This window comes from Antechinus flavipes, chromosome 1 (assembly GCF_016432865.1).
Source record: "Antechinus flavipes isolate AdamAnt ecotype Samford, QLD, Australia chromosome 1, AdamAnt_v2, whole genome shotgun sequence".
Taxonomy (NCBI): Eukaryota; Metazoa; Chordata; class Mammalia; order Dasyuromorphia; family Dasyuridae; genus Antechinus; species Antechinus flavipes.
Genome location: NC_067398.1, coordinates 645,672,568 through 645,693,944, shown reverse-complemented (window position 1 = coordinate 645,693,944; position 21,377 = coordinate 645,672,568). Strand labels below are relative to the sequence as shown.

Sequence of the window (21,377 nt, the reverse complement as noted above, 5' to 3'; positions counted from 1 at the left end):
CTTTCCCCTCCCCAAAATGACAAGCAATCTGATATAGGTTATATACATATAATCATATTAAAAATATTTCTACATTGTCATGTTGTGATAAAAGAATGAGAAAAGGGTAAAATCACAAGAAAGGAAAAAACCAACAACAAAAAAGTGAAAATAGTGTGTTTCAATTTGCAATCAGACTCTATAATTTTTTTTCTGGATGTGGATAGTATTTTCTCTCCTGAGTCTTTTGGGACTGTCTTAGATCACTATATTAAGAGGAGAGCTAAATTTATCAAAGTTGATCATCCCATAATGTTGCTGTTACTATGTACAATGTTCTCTGGTTTTGCTCAGTTCACTAAGCATCAGTTCATGTAAGTCCAGGGTTGGTTTGTTATGACATTCACCTACTCATCATTTGTAATAGAACAATAGTATTCCATTACATTCATATGCTACAATTTGTTCAGCCATTCCTCAGTTGATGGGTATTCTCTCAATTTCCAATTCTTTGACAACACAAAAGGAGCAGTTATAAACATTTTTGTATATGTGAGTCCTTTTCCCTCTTCTATAATTTCTTTGGAATACAGACCTCATAGTGCTATTGCTTGATCAAAAGATATGCACAGTTTTATAGCTCTTTAGGCAAAGTTCCAAATTTTGTGCTGCCTTTCTTGAGGGATGAGAGGTAGTTTCTTGGCACTTATTGTTTCATCAATTATGTGTACATGTGTTGCCTGTTCAACGAAATGACAAAGTCCTGTCTTTGAATATCTATCTTCTACCCTCAAAGGGCATACCATACATGTGCATATATGGTTAATGCCCCTTAATAGTGTGTCCTATAGACACTTTTCTTTTTCAGATCTAGGTGATTGATCCCAGATTTTTCTAACTTGCCTGTTCCAAGCAAGTTTCATTTATTTGTTTTCTCCAAAAGTGAAGGCTGAACCTTCACACCCACACTCACAACCACAAGATAACAACTCAACTCTCTATCTCTCAGGATTCTAGGGGTAATCCTATTGTGTTTGTATGGGATGAAAGAATAATAGACTTTCACACCATTGTAGCTCCTGAGCCCCAACCTGTGAGCCACCCATTTACATAAAATCAGTCACAGGGAAACTATGAACTCTTAAACATGAAACATTTACTTAATAAGGCAAAAGCAAGAATAATTGTAACATTTACGCATTAGACGGTAAAAACAGGAAAAATAATCTTTTCTCAACAAAAGACAAGATAATTATAATATTTGTTTAATAGAAAGTGAGAACAGGAATAATCAAAATATAAGTTTAACCATAAACCAAGGCTACACTTTTTACCAATACCCACAGTATTAATGGGGAGACCTTTACAGAAACCTAGCAGGGGAGCACATGAGTAGGGAAACATGTGCCAAAGCCACCTCACAACAAGTTTAGATGACTTTGGCATAATGAGCCACCTGCTAAGCAAAACTGCTTCTCGGCCATTACTCTTGGGCTACTGAAATAGTGACAAACTCAGCACACATCCATTCTTAGAAAGATGCTGAGAAAATATGCTCAGTGACTAGAAACTCTTCTCATATTTGCTCTGGGGCTCTGATGATTTTCTCTTTACCAAGCCATATGTATCAATTAGGGCCAAGAATACTTCCCCAGCCATTTTTTCCCCAAAAAAGTAGAGGATTATGTACAATCAGCTCTCAGGAAAGCCATGTGTTTTCTCACAGCAAAGCAGATGTAAAACCTGTCTCTCCCTTCTTCTATTTCTCTTTCTTAAACCAGAGAGAGCAAAAAAGTCAACAAAAAATCATTTCAGAGAATTATTCTTGCAGAATTAAGAGAATTAATCTTATAGTTAACACTAGACAATATAAACTCAAACAGGTCTCCATACTGAACTTGAAACAGCTGCAGAGCCTACCAGGCAGCTGAGCACCTGTTTATCTGCTATATTCTTCTGCTTTCTGTAAATAGCTCCTCTTCTCACTTTTTGTGTCTATCTTTAATTCCTCTTGTGCTCAGCTTTCTCTATTGTCTCAGTTGGTCCTCTTTTTGTCTATAGCTTTTTCTCCCGTTGCCATATGCATTCCAAGGGTCACATCAGTGCCTTCTCATACCCCGTGGCCTCTAATTTATATTGCAAAATTCAAAAGGTTCACCTTTCTGTCACATTTATCCCAATAATCCTTACATAATTTTCTTATAGTCAGTCCCCAAACAGTTATTGATCGGCTATTTCTCAGTTGTGACTTTTAAAACAGTCACATGCAGTTGAGTTGATGGATCACAATGGTCTACAGCTATCATCATCTTAATCATTGTGCTACCTTTAAATAGGCTCTTTTAGTACATTCTTCTGAAGGGCAATTCTCTGTTTGGTCAATACACATATATTAAACACTTTCTATGGGTCAGACACAGTACTAAAAGTGCTGGGGATACAAGTATGAAAAAGAAAAACCCCTGTTTTCAAGGAGCTTGCATACTAATAGGGCAAGACAACCCAGTAAAGGAAGCTGAAAAGGGTGAGGTGGGGTGTAGAAGAAAGGTACCTGATACAGGGACATGGATGAAGTCCAAAAGAGAGCACCCAGGAAATGAAGGAATGGGGCACTGTCCTTAAATAAATAGATATACTGGGAAGAGCCTTTTGTTCAGCCCTCTGATTCCAGGGATCTGAGTAGAAAAGAATACTGATAATTGTGAATATCAGGACTTATGTGGTCTTGCAGAATGAAGAGGTTCTTACAGCATGATGAAGTCCAAAGGAATGCAGCCAGGTAGGAAATGAAGAGATCTTCAGAATAGTCTATGTTTCTCCTCAACATTTTATCTGAGCAACTGTGTTTCTTTTCAAGTTAATTTTTATCAGTTTTTCTTAAACAAATGTTCTTTTTTTTCCCTACTTCCATTAGCAACCATGATGTCCACATTTGGAAAGATTAGGATGCTTTCTTGTCAGAACCTGGCAGTAATAAGTGTCTAACAAAAATTTGCAAAAGGAACACACGAATGAACATAAATAAACATAGGGATAAGAGAGAAAAGAAGAAAGAAGGAAGCAATGGAAGGGAAATTTTAAAAGTCAGTTGAAAGATCAAAATGGGAAGAGGGTAAGGGAGTCTGAAACTCCCTCTCATAGATTATCCTCTGTGACTATTATTATCATGCAGTGACAAAATTCTAAGTCTTTGGAAACAGACTGATTTGAGATACTCATCTCTTACAACTTCCAAAGTACATGGACTTAGTTAACCTCTATGAATTGTAAAATGAGGATGGACAACATTGCCTACTTTATAGAACTATTATGAAGAACATGTTCTGTAAACTATAAAACACCATGGAAATGGGAGCTTTTGTTATTCTGCCTTTTCAGGTGTAGCATCAAGTGATTCTGGGACTCCAGAAGATTGTATATATAAGATTTCCTTGACCAGAGTTTAAGAACTGCCAACTTTTTAGCATTGTCAAAATTCCTCCTGTCAAGCTGTCCCCCAAGAGATAACACGGTACAGTGGAAAGACTACTCATTTTGTGGTGTTTTTTTCTTTTTGAGGCAATTGGGGTTAAGTGACTTGCCCAGGGTCACAGTTAGTGTCATCACTGAAGCTGAATTTGAATTTGGGTCCTCTTTGATTTTAGGGCTGGTGCTCTATCCACTGCACCATGTTGCTGCTCCAAGACCAATTTGGAGAAAAAGGATTTTCATTTAAATCCCATTTTTGCTACTCGCTAGTTATGTAACTTTAGGCACCTGTAACATGGGGCAAAGATTGGGGGAGAGACTGGCTAACTGGACTTTCAAGGGCTTCAATTTCATTATCTGAAAAATGAAGGAGTTGACTTCATATCCTCTTCCTTCCAGCTCTAAATCTATTATTGAAAGATTAGATAATCTCTAATTCCCTTCTAGCTCTAAATACATGACCTATAATTCCACTGTTACTCTGAAGCCACATTGGTATAGATCTTTCTGTTGTGTGATTTATAGCCTGCCAATGGATATTGCTACCTGGAGAAGGACATTCAGTATAGTAGACTTAAGACTATGTCATAGGAAGTGTGGCAGAAATGGTAATGTTAAACTCGAACAAGAGAGGACTTAAAGGGAGATTCAATGAAAATCTTTCAACAAAAGGATCGTCCTGTTAAATAGATTTATGCTTGGGGTATGGTTTAGCTAAGGTGATTTCTGAGATATCTCCCTATAATGAGTCTATGATTCTATGTGGGAGATAAGTAAGACTTGCTCCTCTTGACTCAAGAAGGAATAGGACCAAAGGCAGTAAGTCATAGGGCATCAGATTTTCATTCAACAGAAGAACTTCCTAACAAACAGAGGTAGCATAGGGCACTGCCTTAATAATAGACTATAGTCTATTTAACCCTGGCTTTACTACCTATATGACTTTGGTCAAGTCACTTAACTTTTCTGAGCTGTTTTCTCATCTGCAAATTTTTCATCTTTAGAATTGGATGACTAATCTACTGAAGAATTTGGGAACTTAAAGGCATTTCATACAGTAAATGCTTAAAGCGGGCCTTATAGTTTATATTTTAACTCATGCCTTGGAAAGCTTATGGCTTAGAATGACACCTGGGGTAGAGGAATGAAGTAACAAAGATGAAGTATTATTTCGGGGATGGAGGGGGAGAGGGGAGGTTAATACTAGTTCTCAATAGTTGAAGTGAGACCACAACTGAGTCAGTTTGCTGGACATTGAATGCAGTGATCTTGTCACATTTCAGAAAGGAATTAGAATTGTTTAAAAATGGAATTTGCTGCCTTTGTACTTTATTATGTTACCCATCACTGGAGGACTTTAAACATAGTCTAAAAGCTGTTGGGACTATTGTAAAGAGAATCTATGCTCCAAGACTTGAACTATGTGCCCTATATGATCTCTTCTAGCTCTAGTATTCCATTTTTCCTGAGCACATGCACACTTGTGTGCCTTTCTCTTGCCCCACACCTCTGGCCCCAAATATTGGATCAGGTAGGTAAAGCCTGAGCTTTAGAAAAGTTGTTAAAAATAAGCACATTACTTTGAGAGGGAGAACTGGGGGGAGAGTAGTAGTGGTAGCAGTGGTAAGGGCTCCTACTCTTTTCTCACTGATGAGATATAATTTATCAGATAAACTAGTTGTTAAATCAAGAATAAGTAAAAATGAGATGGGGGTGTTGGTGGGCTAAATGTGCTATCAAGAATATGATATGCAAAGCAACAGATGTTAACCTAAGAGGCATGTATAAAACCATAGGGTACCAAATAAATAAATTTCTGGACACAAGACCTCAGGAATAAAAAAACCTATTTAAAAGACATAGGCTCTGATATTTCCTCCCAGTATGGTTTTACTGGTCCCTTCTGCTCTCCATGCCCAGTTTCCTTATTTGTAAAATTTAGTTGGACTACCCCATCTCTAAGGTCTCTAAATCCTAAGTAGTTCTAGAGAAATGAATGAGGTGACTTTATGTTCTAAGAACGTATAATAATGAATGGTAGGTGTGGAGTGAAGAGGGCTATATTCATCAATGCTAGATTAAACAAAGAAATAACCCTTAAAATTTAAGAGGTAAGCCGAGAATGTTTTGTCATACAATCTATAGTGGCTGGGTATTTCCTGATAGGGGATGTAAGGCTGAACCTAAGAACTGTTTCAAAATAGTATTGTGTGATCTCTTTGGTGACACATGAACAGATAACTAAGATGAGCCAAGATGTTTTGGAGTTCTCTGAATTAACCTATTAATAGGGTTCTTAGAATCCTATCAGGGACAACCCTGACTTACCACCAAATATCCCTTGGAGGTTCTATTAGATATAGCACAGGATCAGATGGCTATTATGAGGATAATCCAGTGTGGGAATTCTCTGGTCTAATGTGTTTGCTTCAAAAGACAGTATCAGATAAACTCTCTTAACACCTTTCTCAGAAAGGAAATTTTAAAATGAGGACTTCATTTTATGTCATGCTTAGAATAGTAGGTTCTAGTCACCAGATTTTAAGGGGGACCGTTAACTGGAACACAATTACAAGACAATCAGGATGAAAGTGATTAGCTCATGAGCATTAGTTGAAGGAACTGGAGAAGACTGAGGAAGAACATAGCATGTCTTCAAATTACTTCAGTGTATGTATTGAATAGGTGTTATAGAAAAACAAATTCTAGCTCATTTTAAGAACTCTTAAAAATCAAACCCAAACTTCTCTCCATGCAGTTAGTGAATACCCTATCACCAGAAGTATTCAAGCAACAAGAAAATAACCATTTATCAGGAAAGCTATAGGGTTGAACCAGGTAACTACTAGAATTCCCATTCTCTTTTATTGTTCAATAGGTCTTTTGCACTATCAAGTTACTTCATTAAAGCTATAAGTGGAATCCTATCTTGAATGAACTTTAAAAATAATTTATTATTGATACCGTGGTGTCCCTTACAATGTGTTCTCTATCAAGATACTTTATAACCTAGTTCCTTACTTGTACTTTTAAGAGGCAGTGAGTGATTTTGCTTTGGCCACTAGAGTTCCACATAAAGATTAGGTCCCCTATTTTGAATCTTGTTCTACCAAACCCTGCCCCTCACAAGTAGAAACACAGTGAGGGAATAAACATGGGAAGGGTAAAGAAAGGAAGGGCAAGAAATGATAGGGAGGAGATGGATATAAGAGGCTTTATGAACTTAGGAGAAGTGAAGACAACTGTTCTTTCCACTCTTCAAGGTCCCTTTTATCTGCAGGGGGAGGCAAGGACACTAAGATTTTCATTCTCTTCCACCCTGATAACCTCAAGGACATAAATATCATAGCCTGTCTTCTGAATACCCCTCCCAAAGGGGGAGCTCAGTAATGCTGGTAGTGATTGAATTACCTGTTCCTTGTTTCTCTTCTCAGCCAAATCCAATAATCTCCATCTATTGCTCTCTAATCTTTGAGATCTTCACAGAATTGGCTGCCACTCACCTATTTTCCAAATTTTGATTTTTCACCTTAACAATATGCTCCCCTATTTTTTTCCTCTTCTTGTGACCCTTCAGTAAACAGGATGGGGAGCACTCACTGAAGTAGTTTACACAGTTATGAACAAAAATTTATTATCACCAATCACCAAGTATTTATTTGTTACCTCACTGCATGCGATGCTGGGCTAGGTTGCTGCACAAAGAGAATTAGACAAGAACTCTTTCCATTAGGACCTTAATTTTTTTTAATGGGCTCATGCCCCAAAGTAGATTTTCTGCTCTATCAAGGTATCCGTTCCCCACATTCATTACATTATATTCCTGGGGTTATTCTCTGTAGTGGATTCTCTGATGCTGTATAAGTTGTGAGCTCTGACCGAAGGCTTTCCCGCATTCATTGCATTCAAAAGGCTTTTCTCCAGTGTGAGTTCTCAGGTGTCGAAAAAAGTGTGACCTCCCTCTGAAGGCTTTCCCACACTCATTGCATTCATAGGGTTTCTCCCCAGTGTGAATTCTCTGATGCTCAATGAGCACTGAGCTCCAAATGAAAGCTTTCCCACATTCACTACACTCATAGGGTTTCTCTCCAGTGTGAAGTCTCTGGTGTCGAATGAGATTTGAGCTCTGGCTGAAAGCTTGCCCACATTCATTACATTTATAGGGCTTCTCTCCATTATGAATTCTCAGGTGTTGAGTAAAATGTGAACTGTGACTGAAGGCTTTCCCACATTCATTACATTCATAAGGCTTCTCTCCAGTGTGAATTCTGTGATGTTGAATAAAGCCTGACCACCCTCTGAAACATTTCCCACAATCACTGCATTCATAGGGTTTCTCTCCAGTGTGAATTCTCTGGTGTTTAATAAGTAATGAATTATATTTGAAGCATTTACCACAGGTGTCACATTTATGGGGTTTCCCTCCTATGGAGCCTCCCTGACGTGTCATAAAGCTTGAGCTCAGACTAAAGCTTCCCCCAAATTCATTACATCCTGGGCTCCCTTCTACTGGGGGAGTCTCCTGGTGAAGGACTGTCATATGCCAGGAACCTCGCTTCTGGGAGAGGGATATCCTCTCTCTGCCCCCAGCAGAGTTTCCCATCTGCCTTTCTAAACTGTCCTCTCGTTCACAGGGTTCTGCGAATTTGGGTCCTCGAGGAACATTCCTGAGGAGACTTTTCAACATCCCTCCATGTTCTTCTCCTTCTTCAGATACTTCTTGCTTTGGTGTTAACAATTCAATCTCAGACTCAGAATCTGAAATGAGGAAATGAAAATCCAAATGTCATCTTTTCCCTGTGCTGGGAAAAAGGAAACAGGTAAAAAAGGAAGATAATCATCATCTTTGTTATTAATTTCTACTAGATGCCCAAAGCTTTGATGGCTCTCCAAAGGACCTCACTAACTGAAGAAAAGGGAAAAGGGGCATAGGCAAAAATTTTTACTTGGTGATATCACCTGTGATCAACCTGTGATGCTGGTGTTCATCCTCCTGGGTTTTGCCAATTCTCCTGAGTATGATGAAGAGAGCCTGATCAGTCTATAGGATTGGAAAATTGATAGGTAGCCAAAGTTGTAAGAGGATGACCAGGTAGGGAAGGCAAATTGAGTAAAGAAAATAATGAATGCCCTATAAAGAATAGAGTGTCTAATGTAAATTTTAGGAGTGATCTATGTTTCTTGTTGAATTATTTTAATTGAGAATTGTTTTATTTATCTATTTTTATTTCTTTTGTTTGGCCTTTAAGAGTTTGGGAGTGAACCAAGATAAAGCTAACCAAGTTGGGTAACGATACTCTGAGTAAAATGCCAAAAGACTACCATGTTATCAAGAGGTTTCCCAAGTAGCTAAGAATGAACATAGGATAGGAAAAATACACAAATGACTTTGGTCAACAGAGCTTAGGTGACTGAATCTCAAATTTAGCTTAGATGTGTTTTGAAGAAACCATTCTTATCTGGAGGTAAAATAGGTATCAAATTCCAAGCCTAAAGATACCTCACATTAATCCTTAAGAACTTTAGTTAAGGATGAAATCAGAAAGCTTAGATATTGCTCAGTCTGAATCTCTATGGAATTTTTTCTGTATCCTACTATACTACTTTCTTAGATTTTCTGAATTTGCATGTTCTCTTTATCTTAAAAACAAGACCTAGAAAATATGCTCTTATAGTCTGGATTATATGAAAATGGGCAAAAAGATAAAGAGGGAAAAGGGCAATAGGAAAGGGCATTTAACAGTGGGAATGTCAGGATGTGAAAAAATTAAGTGTTTAGATCCAGTACCAGATAGGCTCAGTGCCTCAAAATGGAATTTAATAGTTAGAAAAATTTAGTTAGGTTCAAAAAGTGAAAGGCAAAAGGCCAAAGGCAAAGACACTTTAGAAGCTGACCTCTGGGTCAGGGAATCTAAAGTCTATGGCTTTAGGATTCTAGGATCCTAGAATCCTCCACCTGCCCATTAAGATAGCTGGGAACTTTAACTAGTGGCATAGACTAGAAGGCATGAATAGGAAGATCTTAGGGTGAGCAGACTGAACACAAGTTACAGAAAGGCAAAGAGGAGCATATGTAATAGATTTTAGAGAGATTAACAATGAAATTCCCAGGAGTGACTAAGAATTTATGGGAAGAATAGCTGAACTTGGGAAGCTTGGGAATTCCAATTAAATTCAATTCCCATTTTACTCATGTGCAAAGCACATTCTAGTGCTGGAGTTACCAAGACAAAACCAAAACAAAACAGTGTTCCTCTCCTCAGGACCTTACATTTTATTATGTGACAAAACTATGGAATGTTGAAACTGGAAGGGGACATGAGACATCATTGATTCCAAAATTCTTCTGACAAAAGAAACTCTGGATTTAGCCAAGATCATGGAGTGAATTAGTGGCAGTCAAGCTGGATTTAGGGCTCAAATGATCTGACACACCTAATCTAGAGTTCTTTCTGATCATGGGTAAGGCTGTGCTTGGGAAAGAGATGGCCATATAGAAGGAAAAGAAAAAAAGCACAGCCTTAGACCCATCCCTGCTGTATTTCTTAGACTATACCATCATGACAATTATGCTCTCACAGGGAAAAGTCCCTTAGCACTTGTGAACTTATCTTAGAACTTCCTTCTATCACACTAGCTCCCTTGCCCTTCCATTAATGACATGGGGCCTACATTTTGGAAATAAGCCCAAGGCAGTCATGCTTCTTTACTTTCTCAGTTGTGCTTCTAATTTCTTAGACTTCCACTTTGAACGTAGGTATCTTTGCTATCCCACTTCACCTTTTTCAGTTCCCTTTTTTGTGTTCTCTTTCCTCAGTAGAATGTAAACTCCTTAGGGATAAAGAAGTCTTTCTTTCTGTTTATATTTGTGTCCCCAGCATCTATCACAATGTTTATCACATAGCATTTAATTTAATAATAAATGCTTATTGCCTATCTGCCTGCCTCAGTCTTATTTCAATGCTTCAAGTGCTGGGAAGATATGCAGCCCATAGAACAGAAATTCATAAGTATATGGAAATATAAAAAGAAATATACTCCAGAAATATAGACTGAATTAAGTTGAAAACTTCAAATACCCCATTAATCAACTAGGCTGTTATTCCCCTGTGTCCCTAGGAAGCTATCCTCACTTACCTGTGTAGTTATCTCTTGAGATCTCTGTTTCTTGAATTCCTTGAAAATCGGAGCCAGATAGTTCTTCCTCTTCCTGCAGCAAGGAAATTACATCAGGTTTGGAAACTGTAAATCCTATTTTTGGAAAGAAAAAAAATGGCAAATGATGACATGCTCATCACTTACATCCGAACTAATTCAAGTCTCCCTTAAATTCTCTCTACCCAGTTTCTCCCCTTCCAATCCATCCTGCTCCTGCTGTCAGATAAATCTTCTGAAAACAATGTTCCTGGCATGACCTCCCCCAGCTCAAAAACTTTTAATGGTTTCCAGATTCTTACAGAAAAAAAGTCTAAATTACTTAAATTAGCATTCAAGATTTCCCACAAAATGACTTTTGAAATCTCCCACTATAGGAACCTATAGGTATGGTCAAAATAGTCTGTTCATTTACTCCCAAATATACCACAATCATTTACACTTGGGGATCTTTGATTATGTTATTCCCCTTGCCTGGAAGACTCTTTTTCCTCCATTCCACTTATATATACTCAATATATATTGAGCTGAATCTTGAAGCATCGCCCCTCCACTCCCCCTATGTAAAACTTACCCTTCAAGGTCCAGCTAAAATCTCTTATTCTCCAGGAAGGTTAACTCCCTCTGACAAATAGTAAATATATATCTTATTTCTGAACTACTCAATGTAGTACAGAGAACATGTTCTCTGTATTAATACTATTTTTAAAAAATAAGAGCAGACACATACAGCATTTTAGAGTTTTCAAAAGCATTTTATGTACATCACGTATAAGATTATAAATTACAGAATATTAGCTGTTTAAGGGCCAGGGTTGTTTCAGGATTATTTTTTATTTCCAGGACCTAGTACTCAACAGAAGCTTGATCAATACTCGACTGACTGATTCTTGTTGGGTAGAAGGCATTACAGTTGAAGAAAACAGTGAAAAAAAGTACAGAAGCAGGAAAGCCCTGAATATGCTCGGGGATTTGGCTGTACTTAAACAAAAATGAGATTTCCCCACATGAACTAAGAAAAGAAGATGGAGGGAAGTGCAATTTCAGAAGAGTTCAGGGGAACAACTCTATTTTCAACTCTGCCAAGAACAGCCCTCTTTGGCACAGCTGCCTAGGCCTAAATAGGATTAGGAATTTCTAATCCAGGGATATACAACCTGTTGATCAAGGCCTTCCACCATCTGGCTCCAACCTATCTTCGACCTTATCTCATTTTACTCTCCACATATTCTGCATTCCAGCCAAACTGGACTATTCTGCATTCCTCATTCTTGATCTTCCTTCTCTTACTTTTGTGGCTCAAGACATAGAATAGACTTACCCCATTATATCCATTTGTTGATCTTACTCCTTTTGCCTCCCTTCTTCACTGAGGTGGAAATGAATTCTCTCTAATTTTTTCATAGTCCTTTACTTTGACCTCTCCTTTGAACTCATTTCATTCTTCCTTATATAACAGTTACTTATATACTTGTCTTCCTCATTAGACTCTAAATTTCTAAGAGCAGGGCTTTTGTCATATCTGAGTTGTAAATAAATATTTAAAAATTTTAATCCTGGTCCATAATTAATTTTTGATCCAACTACTGGATTAGACATCTTACCTCACTTACTGCCAAAGACTTTGGTTCTAGTCCCTGAACTTCTGAACTAAAACTAATAATAGTAATAGGATTTCTGGGTTAAAGTTCCCCCACCCCAAAATAATTCCAAATTACTTTCCAGAATGTTTGGATCAATTCATAGCACTGCCCACATTATAATGGTGTCTCTTGTGACAAAATCCCTCCAATACTACCTATTTCTATCTTTTAACATATATGCTAATTAGTTGGGTATAAAGAAAAATCTCAAGAGTTATTTTGACCATTTTTCTTATTATTGGTTAACTAAATATGAAGAAACATTTATTAAGTATCTATTTTGTGCTAGGCACTGTACTAAGGACTTGTTAGTTATATGGAACAATTTTTCATAAGGTCATTTACAATGTACATACTTATGAAGATTATTCATATTCTTTGACGACTTATCCATTAGAGAACTGTTCTTAGTCTTGTTCATAATTAACTTCCTACACATGTTGTAATGATGGCATTTTAAAGTCTAAACTTTTGCAGAATTTCCTGTGCACTTGCCCAGCTTATATACATTTAAAAATCCTAAAATTATTTGACAAGTTACTCAACCTGTCTAAATTTCAGTATAAGTCCAAATCACACTTGTACCTTATCCCAGGGGTTTTATAATGATAAAATGCTAAATAAACATTAACTATTATTGTTATTTTTCTAGAATGTCAGTATAATGAATATGTTATCAGACACAGTAGATGTATTGATTGGTTTTGCTGGATTGATTTTTTTCTCCTCTTCTTTAATCTTTGTTACAAGGAATGGCTCACTTGAGAAGCGAAGGAAGCGGAAGAAGGAATAAAACAATAGCCATCACTAGAAAAGAAATAAAATATTCAAACTATCTCTGGTGAGAGAATTATCTCTCTGAGGAGCTTACTTTATTTTTGGAAAAGAGTTCTAAGTATAAGTTTTTTTTTGTTTTTTTTAATCAAATCAAAATCTCTCACTCTACAATTTACTCACTGCTCCCACTTCTGTCTTGTGGGGCAAACAGAACAAATACAATGCCTCTTCTATATCTTTTCAAATATTTGAAAGAATTTCTCACTTATCAGGCTCCAGGCCTGACATTGGTTCAAATTTTTCCATCTCTGCCTTCTCAAAAGAGGTTTCCTATGAGGCATTCTTTTAACAGATGAGTTCCTTTCTGGAACCTGCATTTGAAGAAATTCCTAGGTTAGCTGTGCTTACTTCTAATCTGGTTTCTGACTCTCCAGACTTTTCCATCTCTGTCTCATGCAGGTATCTACCTTCCCTCTTCCCCAACTTTTCAGCTTCCTTTTAGGCATTATTTTCTCAGGTAGAATGCAAGGTCCTTAAAGGTAGAAACTGTCTTCTTTATATCTGCAATTCCTGTGTGTTGTCCAGTGTCTGACACATAATAAGTACTTATTAACTGCTATATCTATCTATCTAGTCCTCCAGGTTTTTTTATGCCAGTTTCTTTAATTAGCTGACATATGTGATATGACATCCCCTACTATCCTAGTTACCCCCTTCTATATGTACCTTAGCTGAATATTCACCCTAAAATGTGCTATCCAGGTTTTAAAACACTTTTACAGAAAGTTTCTTATGAAGGCAAAGTATTATTTGACTATTACTTTTCTAGACATATACTTTTATACCTTATATTTTCCTGGACATTAAACTTCCCCAAATGCTGTTTTTTTTTTTTTTTTAGACCAATCCTTTTATTTTATTTTATTTTATTTTATTTAATAATAACTTTGTATTGACAGAATCCATGCCAGGATAATTTTTATACAACATTATCCCTTGCAATCGCTTATGTTTCGTTTTTTCCCCGCCCTCCCTCCACCCCCCCCCCAAGATGGCAAGCAGTCCTATATATGTTAAATATGTTGCAGTATATCCTAGATACAATACATATTTGCAGAACCGACCCAAATGCTGCTTTGAAGATTAAATGAACACAGATTAAACTGACTTTTTTGGCTAACATATCAGGTTTCATTTTGGGCTTACAGTCCACTGAAACCTTCAAATTTTTTCCAGACAAATTGATGTCTACCATCACTTCCCCCAAGCTAGCAGGGTTTCAAGCTCCATATAAGAACAAGAATAGACTATACATTGGAGGAACAATCTAAAGGGTCAGGAGAAGCTCATCCCCAAAGGTTGGTCATTATGTGATTATTTTTTTTTACTCCAACAACTCAGGAGTATGTGTAAAAGGATAATAATCTGCATACAGTGGCACAAGCCCCATGATACAATGATCCAGTCATGGCTCTTTGAACTATTAAACTTCAGTGGGTAAGTTGTAGGACATAAAGTAAACAAACAGCTTATAGACTCTGAGCCGCAAACTGTTAAACAGTGAAGACTAAGGAATTTATAGGTCAAATAAGTGGGCAGGATTAATAAAGTCTGAGTTAAAAGGTCCTTAAGAAATCAGAGTGCAAGCCTTCTCATTTTATAACTGAGGAAAATGAAACCCAGAGAGGGCAGGGAAATGACCTAAAGTCAAACAGCAAGGGACAGAGCTGTAAAACAAATTCTGGTTTCAAATCCAGTGCTTCTACTACACCATGCCTCTTCCAACTTAGTCTGTGATTTATGCTTCTATATAAGAGATAGCAGTTCTTTCGACAAACTACTATTCAGATTTTCTGAATAAGGGGGCAGAGGGCAGTTGTTCCCATTTGGGACAGAACTCTGACTTATATAAGACAAAAGTCTCTACAGTCAGGGAATGACTATATGCTTTTAAAATTTATTTTAATGATATTACTTAAAGAGCATAAAAGAAAAATTACAAGAGAAATTTCCCTCATGCACATCTTGGATATCCTCTCTCATAAGTTACAACCCCACTAGTAAAAGGAAGTACCTATGCAGTGAATATGTCTGACATAGAAAGGGGGCAACCACAAGGAAGCCCTCTAACTAAGGAACATTCATTAAAGGACAGACATAGCAGAGATATATATAGACTATATATAGGCACACATTGGATGTCATAAATATAGGGATACAGTTTATAGTTTTAAAATTCCTACTCTGAACCCCTTCAATAATTCTAGTAGTTTTTTTCCTCTTATCTCAAATTTATCCGATCTTTAGCTTATTTGTATGTAGTTATTTGCATGCTATCTCTCCCATTATACTGTAAGTTCTCTAAGAGCAGAGACTATTTTATTTTTCTAGTATCTCCAGGCTTAAGCACTTAAATGTTTACTGATTTCATCAATCAGCAAGTATTTATTAAACACCTATTATGCTAGCACTGGGAATACTAGTACAAAGAATTTAAAAATCCCTATAAGCAAGGAGTTTATATTCTAATGGGGCAGATAACAATTATTTAGAAAAATATGTACAACACAAAGATAAAGATGAATAAATATGAATATACACAATGTAGTTAAATGCAAGGTAATCTGGGAGAAAGGGCACTAGCAGTTTCCTGGAATAGTACCTGACCTACATCTTAAAGGAAGAGACAATATGTTTTCCAGGCATGAAAGTTGCCACTAATATGGGAGATATGGGATACTGTTTGATGAACAGAAAAAAGCAGTTTGGTTTGATTTGGTCTAAGAGAGAAGTAATGTTCAACAAAGCTAGAAAGATGTTGCAAACAGATTTTGTAGGGTTTTAAAAGCTAAATAGATGAATTTATATTTTATGCTGGGGAAATAGGAAGTCACTGGAATTGCTGAATAGGATAGTCACTTAAGGAGAATTACTTTGGCAACAGGGTATAGGAATGATGAGACCTGGGGATCAATTAGTAAATTGTTGCAATAATCTAGGCCAAAAGAGACTAGGGCTTAAATTAAGGTTGTTAACTGTGAGGAAGAGATGGATATGAGATGTGGAATATGTTATGAAAGTAGAAATAGCAAGATTTGGCAACTGACTGGATGAAAGACTTGAGTTGTTAGGAATAATGCTGAAATTCAAATCTGAAACTCTCTAAGAGTGGTTTGGAGCTTGGAGGGAAAAAGGAAAGTTCTGAAAAGGGGGAATTTAGGAGGAAAGTTCAGTTTTAGCCATTCCAAGTTTAAAATGTCTCCGGGGTAACCAGTTTGAAATGTCTAAGAATCAGTAAGTCACATGCAACTGGAGTTGGATATATAGACCTATGATGATCTGCACATATCTGCAATAGTTAACTCCTGGTAACTGATGAAACTACTAGAAAAAGGTATATAGAAAGACATGTAGAGGAGCCAGGATAAAACCACAGTTAGGAATGTGAAGCAGATGATAAACCAGCAAAAGCAGTTGAGAAGGAGCAGCCAGATAGGTATGATGTAAACCTGGAGAGAGTAAAGTTGTGAAAACCCAGAGAAGATAATTTCCAGGAGGAGAAGATGGTCAGTAATGTGGGAAAGATTAAGAATCAGAAAAAATCACCTGATTTGGCAATGATCATTAGTAATAATGGCAAAGACCATTAATAACTTTGGAGAGAGTAGTTTCAATTAAGTTGGAAGCAGGACTGCAGATTTTACAAGAGGAGAAAAGGTAAAGACAAAGTTTCAATAGTCTTGTGATGGAGAGAGCCATCTGCACCCAGAGAGGACTGTGGGGGGTGAGTGTGAATAATAATATGGTATTTTCTATTTTTTTCTTATTGTTTGCTTGTATTTTGTTTTCTTTCTCATTTTTTTCCTTTTTGATCTGATTTTTCTTGTGCAGCATAATTGTAAAGATATACATAGAAGAATGGCACAAGTTTAACAAGAATTGGATTAAAAAGATTGGATTGGAAAAGAGTGGGGGAAGGGAGGGAAAAGTTTGGAACACAAAGGTTTGCAAGGGTAAATGTTGAAAATTATCTATGCATATGTTTTGAAAATAAAAAGTTTTCATTAAAAAAAAGTGAAGGCAAGTAAATTTAAGTAACTTTTCCAAAGTTTGGCTCACAAAAGGGAAGTGAAATAAGGACAATGGATAATGGGGATAGTAAGGTATAGTGACAATTTTTTAAGTAAGAAAGACCCTTGAGTATGTAGAAAGGCAGTAGAAAGGAATTAGTTAATTGAAGTTGAAGATTTGACTGAAGATACAATTTGCTGAAGAAGATATAAAGGAATGGGACCAAGTGCACATGAAAAGGGGCTGACCATGGAGAAGAAAACGACCAACTCTTGTCAGAGACTGGGGGAAAGGTAAAGAGAGGAGGAAATGAAGTCAAGGGGCTTTGAATTGAAAAGAAAAAGACTCAAATTGAATTAACTCATTTTTTTCCAATAAAATAAAAAGCTTCCTTTTTCTAAAACTCTTGGTATGTTCAGAGAATGTATCATTTCTTGGCTCAATCCTTTCCTACCAGAAACACCTGGACTCAGCCAATTTCTCCCCCTTCCCCCCAGCCCAGATAAATGAACTACCTCCTTATCTTGCTTGGAATCAAGTCTTCCCATTTCACCTCAGCCATTTTCAAACTATGAAATCAAATGAATGCCTTTCTCATGCATTTCTAAATCCCTCTTAGATGTTGTTTTCCTTCATTAGAATATAAGCTGTTTCACTTCACTGCATTTGTATCTCTAGCAGAGTGCATAGAACATAATAAATACTTAATAAGTACAGGGAACCCAAGCCTCTCCATAGGACATGAATCTTACTTCATTACTAGATAAATAGATGGCTTAAGTAATATTTTTGATTCTTGAGTTTAAAAGGCACTCAGGGATTGATTTTTCAAGATGTTTCACAAATAGTGGGGTTTTAAAAGAATGCAGCAAAAAGTATTGAATACAGTTTCCATTTCAAATGGATCTTGGATGAAAAGTTCAGAAGACAACAGGCAGTCTTGTATAGACAATTTTGTAAAGTAGACTACAATGTCACACTAAACAGGTCTTGTAAAAAGTGTACTGTAAGACTACTGTAAGATTGCTCTGGATTGTTTATTGATTACAAAGAGTATTTGATTTGTAAAAAGCAAAAGAAAAAAATAAGTTTCCACAACCGATTCAATCATAGAGACAACTTTGTTCAATGATATGTTCAGAATTAAAATCAAGTGAGACATAGAAAAAGGAAATATATGCTTGCAAAAGGTGCTTTGTCACTGTAATGGAAGATGTGCTGTGGAAAATATAAGCAGATGTCACCTAGATATTCCTATTTGAAGTTACTATACTAATTGCCTAGAGACTTGGAACACTCTTAAGACTTCCACAGTCATCAAGAGACATTCCATACAGAGACAAAGTGGAGAATGTATATAATCCCAGCTTATTGATGGGGAGCCCCAATGTTACTCTATAAATAGCTATATTTGACATAGGCAAAGTAGATTAGTAATGGCCTTGGCCCCAGGAGTGAAAATAAGGAGTTGGATCACACATGAGAAACAGACAAAGGACTTTCAGTAGCTCACAGTTACTCCCTGTCATAAAAACTCAGTTTTAAAATGCAAACATTCTTTCAGGAGCAATAGAAGACCTAGGCTCAATGTTACTTAAATTCTTAGGGTCCTATGAAACTCTTGGAAAAATTACATTTAAGACAATTTTCCAATATGCATAAATGTACAGTTTTGGATGAGGAATTCCCTACACTGATGAAATCACAGGTATGGAACAAAAACATCCCCATTCTCCAACTGATACTTATACAGCTATTAATCATGGAATATATAATCTCAGATAAAAACTGCTAATTACCCAAATGAAAATGGAAAAACACATGGGAAAAAAAAAAACAGTCAAATGTGTGGGTACAAAGAGGCTGTGGTGTTTCCAAAGACAGCTTATGTTCCAGACTTGCCAAAAAAGAGAACATCAAGGACACATATGGCCAGGAACAAAAATGGGCCAGTCATTTCTAGAGAGCAAGGGATAATTGTACTGAAATGAGCAAAAACACTTCTTAAAAAACAACAGAGAAGGCCTGTAACTAATTAGATAGATCCTCTATGGAGGAAAAGATCTAAGGAAAGACTGGACAAGAATTTGTGACTAGTGGTACATCTAGGACATGATGATGAAAGCATGGACTTAGTAAACACTGAAATATTAAGATCCAGATTAGTAAATTCAAGGGAAATAATATGCACATGGTGTAAATATGTTGACAGCCTTTCCTCATCCCATAGTGTAGGACCAGGATAAGAGAAGTAATTCCTTAAAGAGTCCAGCCCTGCCTCAGAAGACCCACAGAAGTGCTGGAAAACTGTCTCCTCTGGATTCTCCACAGGGTTCTGGAATTGTGGCTTAATCTTTCTACATGTATTTCATTTGTAAAACAAAGGGGTGAGACTAGATAATCTCCATGGAAATTTCCAGCTCTAAAACCAAGGACTAAACCCTAGGAGCTCTACAGATTTCTTTCCAACTTGAAGACTGTGATTAACCGTGAGACCATATTTTCATGAAAAGTACTATGTTGCCTTAAAAAGACTGAGGTCCGGGATTTGAATCCCAGTTTTGTCACGTGCTATGTGTAAGAGGCCTCAGCAAGTCTCTTTAACCTCAGTTTTGGATGGCCTCTGCAATCCTCTCCTCACACGTGGTCTCTATGTTTCTACTGTACTGTCAGGATTTGACCTCAACTCCCTAGAATGCCTGTGTTGCCAACTTCAATGTTACCACCTCCAAGAAACTTCCTTTGGATCACTTTTATACTTTGCAAGTACTATGGCTGGGCAAAGGGGTCTATCAGAAATAGATAGCTGACAAATGTGTTGAACTATTGCCATAATTATTTTCTCACACCCTGGAGGTGCGTGTCTGGAGAAGTTCTGGGTCATAAGTGAGGCTTCAGTTCTTTTCAAAGGTGACTGGCTAGGGTTGGAATGTTGCCTTTCTTGTTGAGCTCACCCACAATTAGCTATTAGACTTCTATTGTCCTGGCCTGAGACTCAAGATTTGGGGTTCTTAAGGATCTTGTTTGAGCCACTCAAGCAGGCAGTGACCAGTTTATATGAGCTCTACACATTTCCTTCCAACTTGAAGATTGTGATTAACCATGAGATCATGATTTCATGAGAACTACTATGTTGCCTTGGAAAGATCTCTGGATTTAAAATCTGAGGATTGACTCCCAGTTCTGCCACTTACTGTATGTAAGAGACTTCAGCAAGTCTCTTAACCTCGATCCAGATGGTTTCTGCAATGCCTTTCAATTCTAAACCTGGCCTCCTAAAGTGACCACACAAGGGGAAGGGAGCTGAGGTAGGATTAGAGAGGCAGGCCAAGGTCCTATCACTGGAGATGAAATGAGACCTCCAATAGAACCCTAGGTCAGATACCACCAGGCCATGAGGCGATAATCTCTCAAAGACAACCTTCCCCCAAAACAATGATGATATATACACTTCTGATCTCATGGAATTATTTTGTGGAAAGCATGTAGGAACCTCTGAAATTTTTTTAAATTAGCATCATTAAATGCTCTCAAAGGTTACTTCCAGCTCTCATATTCTAAGATTGGAATTGCATCGCTGGGGCAAGAGACACAGAGAATATGGAATTAAATTCTCCAAAAAATGTGGCAGAAAATTGCACCCACTCAGTCTTTGTGCATTCAAAGACAAATCTCTCATGATTTGGAATGCAGGGGGTGGTGGTGAGAAGTGCTGGTGGGAGGAGCTGCTAGAGCTATGTGCCAGCCTGAGATAAGCACAATATGCAGAGAGAAAAGGAGAAAAGAAATAAAAAGGTTTTGGGGAGGTGAGACAAACTAAAGAGAAAGAAGAAGGGAAATAAAAATTAAGCCTGATGATATAGAATTTGCAAACAGGGATAAAGTAGAAACTCTAATAGCAGCAGAGACCCCAATACTTTGCAAGAAACCCCAAACTACCCAGCCTTGGGAATGACGTAGTCACCTTAGGAATGTATCTTCTGGGAATGATGTGGCACTGCCTTGGAGAATGTGTGTGAAAGAAAGGGAGCTGGGCCTGATATCTTTATTCCACTAAGCTATACTTCAAGGATGTCTAGTTTGTCATCCAAAGGTCTGGGCTGCTATCCTGCACCTGGACTCAAACAATTCAGAGTTTCATAAGAGAAGAAAGAGGATTGTTGTTAGGTCCTATTACCAAGCTTCCCATCAAATCATGTTGTTCCCAATCTCATGTCATCATTTACCCTTTTCTATTTTTTGTTCTATAAATTTACCTGTTTGCTCCCTGCTCTTTGTTATCTT

General features: G+C 37.2%; 1 protein-coding gene across 1 annotated transcript in view; it reads right to left on the bottom strand.

The window, feature by feature from the left end:
- Positions 1-1,228: 1,228 nt before the first annotated feature.
- The window catches only part of GLI4 (GLI family zinc finger 4), a 34,214-nt gene continuing 14,065 nt past the window's right edge, over positions 1,229-21,377 (bottom strand). The window contains exons 3-4 of the mRNA XM_051971220.1: positions 10,585-10,698; positions 1,229-8,205 (exon numbers count right to left, since the gene is read on the bottom strand). Of these exons, the coding sequence (XP_051827180.1) occupies positions 7,277-8,205; positions 10,585-10,698 (1,043 nt within the window). The 3' untranslated portion in view covers positions 1,229-7,276. The remainder of the gene's footprint in view (positions 8,206-10,584; positions 10,699-21,377) is intronic.